The 13231-nt window shown below is 38.7% G+C and overlaps 1 protein-coding gene across 1 annotated transcript in view; it reads left to right on the forward strand.

The window, feature by feature from the left end:
• The window catches only part of hcn1 (hyperpolarization activated cyclic nucleotide-gated potassium channel 1), a 47514-nt gene that overhangs the window by 20236 nt on the left and 14047 nt on the right, over positions 1-13231 (forward strand). Inside the window, exons 3-4 of the mRNA XM_072454797.1 lie at positions 5034-5195; positions 9062-9280. Of these exons, the coding sequence (XP_072310898.1) occupies positions 5034-5195; positions 9062-9280 (381 nt within the window). The remainder of the gene's footprint in view (positions 1-5033; positions 5196-9061; positions 9281-13231) is intronic.

Genomic DNA, 13231 nt, shown 5'->3' on the forward strand with positions numbered 1-13231 from the left:
TTTATTATAGATGATTATCAGAAATGTTTTTATTTATTTATTTATTTTTACATTTTGTTTTAATAATGTCACTGTCATCGTTATAAAAAGGTATTTTTGTATGTGTTTTAGAGTCTGTTCTCAAGATAGCAATTTATCAAAAAAAAAGCTATTACGAGGATTTTTTTTATAGTTGACTAGTCACAATTAGTCAATTAATCACTACAGCCTTATTTATTGCTTTTATTAAAATGTCAACTGGGGTTATGTGGAATATTTGATACCAAAGCAGACATGCTGAAAATAGAAACATACATCAGTCTCCCCACACTCCATTATCATTGCAGAAGATACTGTGATAGAGTGCTGCAGAAGCAAAGTCCTCCTCTTAATACTGTGATTCTTTGACTCAGAATGATGAAGATAGCAGTGTTTTTGGAGTTTGTGCAAGGCAACAATATAGCGCCGTTAACCAGAGCAGATAAGGTGGCGGTCTGTGGGAGGAGCCAGCCGACATTCTTTGTTTTCTCTGATGGATTAGCCGTCAGATGTATGTATGGATATCACACCGAGCAAAAGGCAGGAGTGTGTGCTTTGAAACAATGATGATCTTGTCTTTAAAGCATCCCTTGTTACATTGGGATCTCCACTGGTTTTCTGTCTGGGTAAAGATCCCATCGATCACCTCTTGTATTTAATTAAGTCTCTGGCTACAAATTACTGTTGGGCCTCATTACCTAAATGTGCTGTCGTTCAGCTGCACAACCTGGATCCATTATATTGGTGCAGGTAAACCAATGGCCTGGATGTTTTCTCTTTGAATAATGAATATATTTCTAGATTGTTATAGTTTCCTTCTCCTCCTCTGGCCCATTCTAATCTGCTCTGCTGGCTGATTAGTGTTTTGGAGCATACAGTATGTTGCCTGTAGCTTTGAAACAATGCCAACTCGATTTATGTTTATTTATTGCTGAACTATTCATCTATCAGCATGAGTACGGTTGCATGAATTCGTATTATTTCCAGCTGGCTGCCTTTCTTGGGGAAGTAAGGATGGTATTGTTGTTGCATTATGAATATGGGAGCACATAAAGCACGACCAAATAAGTTATTATATAATCTTGTATTGCACTCATTTTCTCGCAAAAGGACAAACTAAAGTACAACTAAAAGAACATTTTTAACTTCAACGTCCCCATTAACTAAACCCCTAAAAAAGATCCAAAAAGAGATTAGGAAGACGCCGTTAAGCAGGAAAACTCCAGATTTTCCTGGAAGCAGTTTGTCATCCTTCAATGTAATAGTCAGTGGTTTATTTAATCCCCTCAAATTAGTCGCTCACTAATCCTGGCTAACCTCATGCAGAGGTCACTGTGTTCAATTTGAATATATATATATATATATATATATATATATATATATATATATATATATATATATATATATATATATATATGTATATATGTATAAAGAACATGTTGTATCTTCATGTTTGATGTAGTGTAATTCTCTTGTGTGCGTTTTGGTTTTGTTCCAAATGTCAACTAAGCACACGCCTGAAGGACAAGCACTCAGCTCATACACCAGACCAGACTAGTCCAACTTTATCAAAAGCAAATTTTAAAACTCCATATTCCACAGACACCTTATACTTCAAACCATATATAACCAAGGTTTGTTACCAAGGCACACCATGAAAATTACCTGTCAGCCATGATCTGATGATCTGAGTCAAATACAGTATGTCTCCCCAATTTACATCTGCTTTTAGGAAGAGGTCACCTCACTTCACCTGTCTGGGTGATCTTTTATCTGATAAATGTACTGTATTGCTGTAAATTGGGGTTCATCCTCCCTTCTACTGCATTCTGAACAGATAATGTGCACACCCAGCTGGCCGGATACTGCAGCGTGTGACCTGTGCCACTATCACATCACTTCTTGGCTTGTTGTCCCTCGTATTAAAGGATTATGCTGACCTATACCCCTGTCTCTGCTCAAATCTAAGCGTAATATGTTTAATTGTGGTGCATCGTGCCGGTGCCTGCTGAGAGACTTTCGGTACCTATGCTGTGACTATTTGCTGACCATAATATAATGATTTTAGTGCTTTTGCTTGTATTGTATTTTGAAGAAAAGTAATTTCTGAATCAGACCAAGTGTATAGGTTTTATGTATTATACTAATGCACTCAAAGATGCTTTACGTCTTAGAATTTCAGAATCTTTACCAATGACCACATACACAATTTGGTGGAATCGTTTTTTGGTACAAAGTTTGAAAAAGAAACAGGCAAAACATTAAAGACAAAAAAGGTACAATTCATTCTCTCCACTCCTGCTCATGGTAGATTACTTATGTTGCCACAACTGCTCCGAGGCAGACTGTCAGAAGTGAGATTGTCAATCCGTGCCATCAGCCCTTTCTGACCACCACCAACCATTCACATACCACACTCATAGTTGTCAAGGGTGTTTGGCAAAGGACACAACAGTAAACTAAGTGAATGCAACCAAAAATATATTTAGTTACCAAATCAAATTGGATTATGAAAAAGGAAAACTGTAATCGACACCACAACTGTAGATGGATGGCAGGGATTTCATGCTGCTCATGACCTTTTCACTTGCCTCATTCACACTCACATGTGAGTGAATCTGATTACTTCCATCATTTACTAATATTTACAGGCATGTATTTTGGTGACATCACATTTGAATGTTTTGTACAGTGATAAAGCAAACACAAGGTCCCAGTGTTCCGCTTTGTAATGCAGATTATCCAGTGCAATCCCTGAATACGACCCTGAATCTTGAAAAACTCGGTTGAAAAAGACAAAGACAAAGGCATTTAATACTATCTCATTAGCTGCCTGGTACAGTATAGCCTTTGCTCTAAATCCAATTACAATAACAAGTGTTTTCTCTGTAGTCTCCGACTCAGTGTGACCCAAAGGTTACACAGTCTTTCTAGTAACATGAAGTTTCTACTTGAACTGTCTGCAAGTAAACTAAATGATGAAAACACCTGAAAAATCAACCCTACACATGTTAAATAGTTGGTAAAACTAAATGATTATGGAATGAGGCATGTATTTGTATTATGTATTCATAATGTTCTTTTTTTAAATACAGCATACGTTGAAATTAAGTCTAAATTTAAGAATCTATGCATTCTACTTGTGATCATTTTCATACAGTTATTGATTAGTAAGTAGACTTGCACTTGCTACATTCATGCTAATGGGAAGCGGCGGAGGAGTGAGTGCACTGAGACAGCCGTCCTGTAAGATGCCTCTAATTTTAGCCTCTCAGGGCAGTGCTCTGGACGTCCCGGTGCTGCACACGAGCTCCTGCTCTGCCTCTTGTTCTCTGCCTCTTTGTGGGTGGACTCTGTCTTTTGAGCAGAAAGGTTGCAGGCCACTTACAATGGGCCTGGGTGGAGTTGTGTTCATTCAAAGCACTTCTAACACACCTGGGTTCACTGTGGTTTGAGAGAGATGAGTGCGACACAGCTGGTACAGCCTGTACACACACTGGTTGTGTGCATGATAATATTGCTATGAACAATGTGGATGCAGTGATTGGCAAGTAAAGTGCATTAAAACAGAGTATGTCCTTCAACTTACAGAAATGTGTGATTCATCATCTGGCCTGGGGTTTATTTTTTTTTATTTTTTTGTCCTGAACCTTTATTTTTAAATGCAAACAAAGCAGGCAAAGAACACCATTCTATGACTATTTGGGCAAAACTCTTCCATCCTTGATATTGGCATGTTTTACATAATGATGAATGAAAATCCTTATTGGAAATGTTTAGTAAAATCGAACAAAAGGAAGCATAAACAGAAAGACAACTTGCTCAGATCAGTGTTCATTATTTCTGAGTAAAACTAAATGAAATTGTCATACACATTTCTGTCAACTATGACTATAAGTCGACTGAAAGTACTTATATTTCCGTCAAAAAATAAAAACTAAACATTTTCCAACCTAGAGCCATATACAAACTCAACGTGCAGGGAACACATACATGTCCCAGGCAGCATTGCTGCAGATTTGATTATTATTGTTGTCTTGAGTAGTATATTGTCTATGGACCAAACAATTCATGGATGCTTGAATAAATGGTTGACTAAAACTATAACGGATTTAGTCGACTAAGCATGACATTTTTGTCAACTAAAACTAGATATACGAATTGAATATATCTTGACTAAAAATTGGTTGGTGATGAAACGGACTATACTCTTGAAGTAGTTTAGTATCACTGTTGCATGAGGCGCTACACAAAAATCCTCAGACACATTGTTAGGTCTTACGCTGGAGAAGTGAGTTCCTGGTACCTTCTGGTGACAGTATGTGGTGAGAGAATGCAGGTAGTTCAAGGAGGATGAGGAAACTGGTTCAACAGACCACCATCCATGCGCCCTGGTCTGAAGTCAATAGAAAACTGGGAGGACATACCTCAAAACCACCCTGTAGCTTATGCAGCATTCCCCCTCAATGTGCTTTAAAAGTGTTCCTTTGATTCGAGCATTACTCATTCGATTTTTCTCTTTCAGAAAACAGTAATGGGCAAAAAGATATATTGACTCCAAATCCCATCAATCCCAAAACTGCTTCTCATTGTGGCTACTTCACTAACGACTTTCTACCCCTGAAACCTTAACCACTTATTCAGTGCAATTCCACTGTAGCCACACATGATTACCTTTTAACTCTATAAATGTGTGAGCACTGACCACTACAGCTCGGTCTGTGTACCCTGCTCTGTGTTTGTTTGCTTTGGATAGAAGCCATGATAAATTATGAACCACTCGGCATCTGTGAGTGCCTCAAACACGAACACACAGACTTCCAGTGGGCCACACAGACACACTATGTTGTCCACTTCAAAGGTGACTTTCTGCGAACAGTCCCTGGTTTTTCTTTCTGTTTGGTCTCCTTTGTCCCATCGTGTGCTACTGATCATAGAAGCTACTGTACTAGAATTAAAAGTAAGTGATACCTATGTGGTCCAACCCAACTGTCTTTCTTTTTCTCTCTCCACAGATTTTCCATATGACCTATGACCTGGCTAGTGCTGTGGTAAGAATATTTAATTTGATAGGAATGATGCTGCTTCTATGTCACTGGGATGGCTGTCTGCAGTATTTGGTGCCTCTCCTACAAGAGTTTCCCCCTGACTGCTGGGTGTCCCTAAACGGTATGGTTGTAAGTATTGCATATTTTTATTTCATATTTTTTTGTGTTGGTATTTGTGATTTGACATTAAACTTAAAGTGATGCATGGATTTATGCATTAATAGGTATATTTGCTGTGAAAACACTGGTAGGTTGTGTTATTCATTAGAGCAACATGAAAAAAACACAAATACTACGAACAGAGAACCATTAATAACAGTCCTGTTTGCTAGTGGGCCTCGTCAGTCAATTCTTGGTGCGTTGGTCAAATGGAATGTGCAAGTCTCCCAGTATCACGACACTACAGTGTACAGAGTAAAGTCTGTTGTAATTTTTCACCTCTGGAACATTTCTCAGAATCAGAAAAGGTGTATTGCCATTGCTAATGAACAGAATTCATAAACATAGGAACTTGCAACATAAAACAATGAACAATGAACTTTTCTCATTTTTTCTCTGACGCACATTTGCCACATGCACACGCAGGGCATCAGGCTTGAGGTGCAAATGTCAGCTCCGCTCATCATCACGAAGCACTGTCCTAATCTTATTTTTACTTGCAGGCTATCCCAGCAACCATGTGGTATTCATGTAAACAGACATTACCGAGAAGTGTTTGTGCTAAAAGGATATAATTTCTCACATTGCTGTCACAACTCATTCTTACTAAGAGCAAAAAAAAGCTGCTCATTCATTGAAAGTGAAAGAGATGATTTAGGAACTATATGCTTGATTGGTTGGACCACAATTCTACATTCCATTAGAAGACTAAAGTAAGTCCCTGTTGAGGCTTGTCTGCCCCACAGAGGGCACATAATCTTGTCAATCACAGTTGGCTCTGAGAGAAACAGTAAACAGTAGCTAAGCTCTTAGCAGGCAGGACTCCAAGGGCATAAACATAAACATCTGGGAGTGTCCTGTCGTCGAGATGAATAGTGGGGACAAATATGTAAAATACACTTGTTATAACAATGATCCCTCATCATTAGTCACTCAAAGCTAGATAAATACACATGGTTGTTTTCCTCATTTGTCCTGTATTTGAGGTTTGGGTGCTTTGAAATATTCTTCCCACTGCTTTGTAATTACAATGGACAGAATGTATTTATTTATAAATATTTATAAATGTATTAGAATTAGCCAAAGGACTATTAATTAATTTATTAAAAAACAATCATATCCCATACAATTTCATCCATCCATCCATCCATCCATTTTCTACCGCTTGTTCCCTTTCGGGGTCGCGGGTGACTGGAGCCTATCCCAGTGACTTCGGGCCTTAGGCGGGGTACATCCTGGACAGTGGCCAACTCGTTGCAGGGCCAACACAGAGACATAGACATTACAGACAGTTCACTCTCACGTTCATTCCCTAAGGCTAATTTAGAGTCACCAATTTTACCTAACACATGCATGTCTTTGGACAATTTCATTTAATCATTAATAAAATTATATAACAATACAATGATACAACAGCAGTGATGAATGCATCAAAAACGTTACAGAAAATGTAAAATGTAAAATAAATAAACCTAACCTAAAACTAAATTTAAAACTAAATTTGATGCTACATGAAATAATGACCCAAGTATGTTATAGTTTAATACTACATATCCAGGGGAAAAGGCATGAAAGTTAAATTAATGTGAACCACTATTATTAGTTTAGCCCCAAACCATAAACAATATGTGCAGCACAAGTCCACATGAAGGCCCTTTATGGGCTCTCCAGAAACAGATGCCTGTGTATTAAATGCCTTTTGATAAATCTAAAGTGAAAAGCCCAGCCCTCGTGTGATTCTCTCGCGCCATCACAATGCATTAGTGTTCACCATCCCAGGTAATAAATGCATAATGTGATCCGTGTATTTCCTGGGAAGCACATTCAGCTGCAAGATGCATCAGTGATGACTTCGGCATTCAAATTGTGTTAGATATTTTCCTGTTGTTGCCTTGGTAAATGAGAGCGTGGGGCAAACAGAGGTTGTAGATATACTGCTGAGTGGCACAGTACATGGAGAAGGCCTGTTTATCTGCTCGACTAATGGCCTGAGAGGCTTCTTACTCTTTGGTGCAGCATTTACTTAATCAGCCGCTGAGATAGCGGGGCTGTCACGATGTTAGTGTTGGTGAGAGACTGACGCACTGCCGCACGCTGACAATGGAGACACTCACTACCTCTCTGCAGTGAAGGATATATGTGACTTTACATGTGTGATGGTGTCTCAGACTGGCATGTGGAGTAGGTGCTTGAGCAGGTAGACAGACACAGAAGGGTTAGGCCTGGGACCGCCCACCACTTTCCCATGCAGACTTCTCATACATTGATTAAATGATGGTTATACAACCACAGTTTGAACTCTTACTCTGTGGTTTGCTCAACATGAATCACATATCCACTGAGCATGAACAAGGGATATCAGTCATCAGTGGCCATGTATACATCGACACCAAAATCTGATTATTACTTTATATAAATGACAGGAAAAATGCCAAATTTGATGTGAGTAATCAGAGAGATCATAATCAAAAATAATTCTGTTGTTTACATATAATTTTCATCTTAATTTTTTGAACTGACTACCGTAAAATGTTATTTCATGGATTATTTGCTCATGTTAAAAGACATAATCAACATCGAATGTAAGAATGAGACATTTTTGTATTATTTTTGTATGTGCAAGCAAACTTAATAAGGCCATATGAGTCATTGTTATCAGGATGTAATGCACTGTACGTTCTGCATGTTAAAAATGCACTAGGAATGTGAGAGGCTATAGATTGGATTTAACAAAACAAATGAAAACGTGCGCAGTTCTGGTCAATATGGCCTTGGGTCCATAGGACGCATGATGTAAGGATCGCGTCCCTTCTGTCACAAGAAGAACAGCTTGTAGTTAGATTATATAACTCAAAATGAATTTTGTGAATCACATTTCTTTCCATGGAACAGCTGGTTGGGTTTTAGCGTTATATGATCGAGTAATCACATTATTAATGCAGTAGTTTGACTGAGCTATGCTTTGACTTGTGCTCATACACAGTTGACCAATTGCGATACAAAAGTGACATGAATAAAGATAATTCAGAAATATGGTTTTTACTTTGAATAGATTGAGACTGCTTCACTTAGAGGTACCTTTAGGCAACTCAACAAGAACTCTTAATCTCCATTATAATTTTCCTGAATTTACTGAACTAACTTTGATAAACAATAGGGAGAAACATGTTTTCACTGGAAGTCTACGTATATACTACAGTGTAACATGAGTGCAGCTTTTGTGCTTATTTGTGCAGAGGTGAAGAGATTTGACAGGTTAGGGACTCAGCTAAAAGGACAATGGTACGAACCCTCTCCAGCCCCAGCCTCAGTGGGATTACTCCGACCCTGGACGGACATGTGGTGTGTTAACAAAACCAGACTGTCACCCTTATATCCTGAGGCAAATAACAGCACAACAACATGAGAAACTGTCTTTATTTTATTAATTAGCCTTGCACTCCCTTAAATGTATTGATGAAAAAAAGCTATTTCACAATTTTAAATTCAGACAGATCCTGGGCTTGAGTTTGTGTTCTGAGTAAGGAAGAAAGACGAATCCTCGAACGTCTGTAAATAATGCAGGTTTTAGCTTTTATTTGTCACTGTCTAAACTCTCTCCCACTGGCAAATGGTAAAATGGAGACGAGAACAGCACATCGAGAGGGCACAGCTCTAAGCACGGGGCATTAGGCAGCGAGGGCACAAGCAGCATGAGTGCTGGAGGTTCAGTGATCCATCAAAGGAAAGCCTGTCTCCATTCTGCGCATTGAAGAGCAGTTTCTTTTGCTTTGCCTGGCAGTAACCCCCCTTGTCTCTTTGCTCTCCTCCCCCTTTTTGTTGTGTGTTTTTTTCAGAACGTTTCCTGGGGTAAGCAGTACTCCTACGCCCTCTTCAAAGCCATGAGCCACATGTTGTGCATTGGGTACGGTGCTCGGGCTCCCGTTAGCATGTCCGACCTGTGGATCACCATGCTCAGTATGATTGTCGGAGCCACATGCTACGCCATGTTTGTGGGCCACGCAACAGCACTAATCCAATCACTGGATTCCTCACGCAGACAATACCAAGAGAAGGTGAGAACACTATAGATATGGTATGTTGTCGTGTTGTGAATGAACTGGTGAGAACATAGGTAATTGTTCATCTTATTCCACGTATTCCTGTTAAGCTCTCAAAGGGTTCTGGCATCTTTGGGTCATTGGGTCTGTAAAGTGCACCCAATGAAATGAAAAGTGTAAATTTGTAAATGTATACTTAAAATGCTTTACTCTATTTGTGCACTAATACATGAAGAATCTAGTTGTACCCGATCTAAGGCTTGCTCTTAGATCGGGTACAACAGGACTCAATTTAGACTCAATTCCTTGCAACTGCTGAAAGAAGTATAGCTGTGCCACTTTAGTTTTGTAAAATCAGCTTTCCAGGGGAAAAAGGTTGGAGACCTCTGGCCAAGTCTCACTTGTATCCTTTGCTTCCTCAGACCACATCATGACACGGAGGAAAATTCAAATGGGAAATGCCCAGTTTCTATATCTTAAAACTAACCGCTATTCTAGAGTCGATAGTGATGATTGCTCTTTCTGACAACACAGAATCCTGCTTATTCAGCTTGACTTATACTTAAATTAGTTCTTTTCTTGCTGGCCCTTTGAACTATTGGGTTCTCTCACATCACAATATCCGGCTGATGAGAGGGAAAGAGGATTTCCTCTCCCAGCACACATCCAATCACATAGGGCCACCGGGTTGAAAAGATCCGTGACATGTGTCTGTGCTGCCATCGGTTACATTTTTACTCTTCCTTTTCAGTTAAAGCTCTATTACATAATTTTGTTTTCTACACAGAGGGTGATTATCCAGTGTTTCAGACAGGCCACCATCTGTGTTTCCGTTGAGCGCGCAGGGCTATTCCCATAACAGAGAATGACTGATGCGCTCGACGTTTGCACGCAAGCAGCCGTTTATAAGCATCAAACCTTTTCCCCACCTTTTGTGAAGATCTGATTGTGTATAAAGTAGGGCTGTACCTATATGTAAATCTCACGGTACCATATTATCACGATATTAATTTCACGGTACCATATTTATTGCGATATTGTGGAAACTGAATAGCAGATATGGTGCCTTTTTTCCTTTTAAAATGCCTTGACAAGACTTTGCTGTGACTCATTACTTTTATTTCTTAATTATTTGGAATACAACAGTACTCAATAACTTATATTTTCATGATAAAATAGGGCAAAGGATCATGGTCTATGCAGTTATCTCTGTTTCTTTAGTTGCTGCTACAACAAAGCAATGCATTTAAGCAAAGCAGCTTACAATTTAATATATTGTGACAATATTACTGAGAGATTTGTGACTATTGTTACATCCTTGTAAGTGTGGTGCTGGACACTATAGTTAGATACTGTACTTTATGATCAACTTCAGAATAATGTGTAATGATTAGAATAATGACAATAAACGTATACAGTTACATTTGACTACATACAAATGTAAAGCAAAACATACTTATCTTTTAATAAACTTACTATATGATAATAATGAAGTCTAGTTATGGTAATAGTAGACATAGTAGTGTTGTTTTCCATATACGGAAACACATTTATTATATTCTGGACATCTTTAATGATCATGGCGTCAGGCAAGTCACCTTCACCATTACAGGACACACATAAATACCAGTTTATTAATTTACACCGTGCTTCTGTCCACACCATTACTCTGATGACCTTGCCCATCCGTCTCATGGTCGAAGTCATTTAGACACACAACCTCCACTTGTTCTGTGCAGTGGAGGTGCAGAGCCGTTTTATAAGTTTGAATAAGAGAACCTTTTTTGTCCCACTATTTCAAAATGTTAAGTGCTACAATACAAAGAGCAGGAGAATAGAAACATGCAATCATCAATCAAAATACAAGGCAACAGCACTTTCTATGTACAATAAGTGGACCTGACCATGGTTATGTACATATGGACTATGAATATATTTGTGTACAGTGCATTAATGCTAGGGAAAATGTATATTCTCACTAAGCTGTTAAACACTTAACATGGCTGTAAAAGTCATGAATAATATATTTAGATCAACAACCATCATCAAGTTTATCAAATGTCAGGGACTCAGGAGCTTGGTAATTGATGAACAGTAGGAAATGTTTTGTTACATGGTGCAGTATTCTTTTAATTGCTAAAATAATGTTATGATTGAACATGCACAAGCAGACACCTAAATGTCACAAGACAGCCCTGGGGAAATGAATGTCATGAAGTAGCCCACAGCAAACATGAGCGACATTTTTATTAGCGACACATGCCTCTTGCTCAGGATGTGATGTACTATACAGCTGTTTCACAGCAAATCTGCTTAATCCACATCCCTCTCTACACATTCAACATCCCTGTAGGCTCCACACTGTTAAGGCTAACAGCCCTGCCCTACTTCTCATGTCTTTCTTCACACTCTTCTCTTCTCCTCTCCTATTTATTAATTCATTCATTTTCTACCGCTTGTTCCCATCAGGGGTGGCGGGTGGCTTGAGCCTATCCCAGTGACTTTAGACAGGGGCCAGCTCGTCGCAGGGTTTAGTCTCCTATTTATTTTAAATTCATTCCTAGTCCATAGGCTTTCTCCAATCTAGCTAGCAGATGTGGCCCTGGGCAGGTTAAGCTGCAGCACAAATTTGGCTCAGGTATACAGGTGAGCAGGGCACAGGAAAACACAAAGATGCACCGCTGAGTGGATTTATCTGTAAAAATAGTTTTCGTTTCATTAAACCTGTCCAAAACAATATTAGAGCCCTAGGCAGTGTATTTAGTTAGTATAAGTTGGCTGGGGGCAGTTACATAGTTTCTATCTGTAGGAGATTAAAGTCATGATAAGTTGACCTCATCTTACGTTTTAGTAAAATCATCAAATTGTATAATTGATAGGCTTGTAGTTAAGTGCTGTAATGTGGTGATTTACCCTAATTAATAACAATACAAATTTAAATAGTTATTTAACCTTAAAGACCATTTAGATCGATCTACTTTATTTAGGTTCCATTCATCCAGACCAAATGATAAAACTACTAAAACAATGTATTTATTTATTCATTAAAAACTAAATTAGTTTATTGATTAAAATCTATTTTAAGACAGCAATTAAATATTAGTTACTAAATTCATATTTTGAAAATTAAAAACATTAGAAAATTTGAGCCACCCTTAGAAATATTAAAATATTCTATTTCTGTATAAAGTGATTTAAAAAGGTAACAGAAATACAGTGCCTTTGTTTTGCATTTGTTTTGCATGTGGTAACAGAGCCCCAGAGAGGAGCCAGAATGGTGAATGTATGGTTGCTGGTTGTGCAGAACAGCCTGAGCAGCAGCAGGGATGGATGGAACATACTCAGCCTGGAGTCTGTACATCAGTCACAGCTGGTAGTGGTGAGGGGGCCAGAGGGTGGGACATGTGGCTGCAGGGGATATGAGTTATCTAAGGACAGAGCATGAGAACAACATGTAACAGGGAGCCGCCTATTAATCCTTTATTAGTGCATTATATTAATGACAAATGGCAAGTTTTGTTGTCATGATAAAGCTAACAGAAACTAGCAGTTTAACAGTGCACTTTCTGCTTCACGGAGAATAAAACGCTCAATAATTAGATGCAGAGTGCATCTAGCCTCATCGGGCTCATCTCGGACGGGGATGAGTCTGTCTACAGGAGGAAGGTGGACTGGCTGGTGTCCTGGTGCAGCAGTAACAACTAGGGCTGGATATTGCCAAGATCCTCGCGATACGATACGTATCCTGATACAGGGTCACGTATATTCTGGTATATTCCGATACAATTACCTCATTATGATACGTATCCGGATACATTTTTGAAAAAAAGGTCCAAATGGATAATTTACTCTGGATAAGAAAATGTATGAAACTTCATGTTTTTCCACAAAGCACGTATTTATAAATCCATTCTGCTCTAATAACTTCATACATCCAACCAACTGATCCAAATAGAAATATAAGGA

This window comes from Eucyclogobius newberryi, unplaced genomic scaffold (genome assembly GCF_026437365.1).
Source record: "Eucyclogobius newberryi isolate DKJ021-1_F unplaced genomic scaffold, fEucNew1.0.hap1 SCAF_2, whole genome shotgun sequence".
Taxonomy (NCBI): Eukaryota; Metazoa; Chordata; class Actinopteri; order Gobiiformes; family Gobiidae; genus Eucyclogobius; species Eucyclogobius newberryi.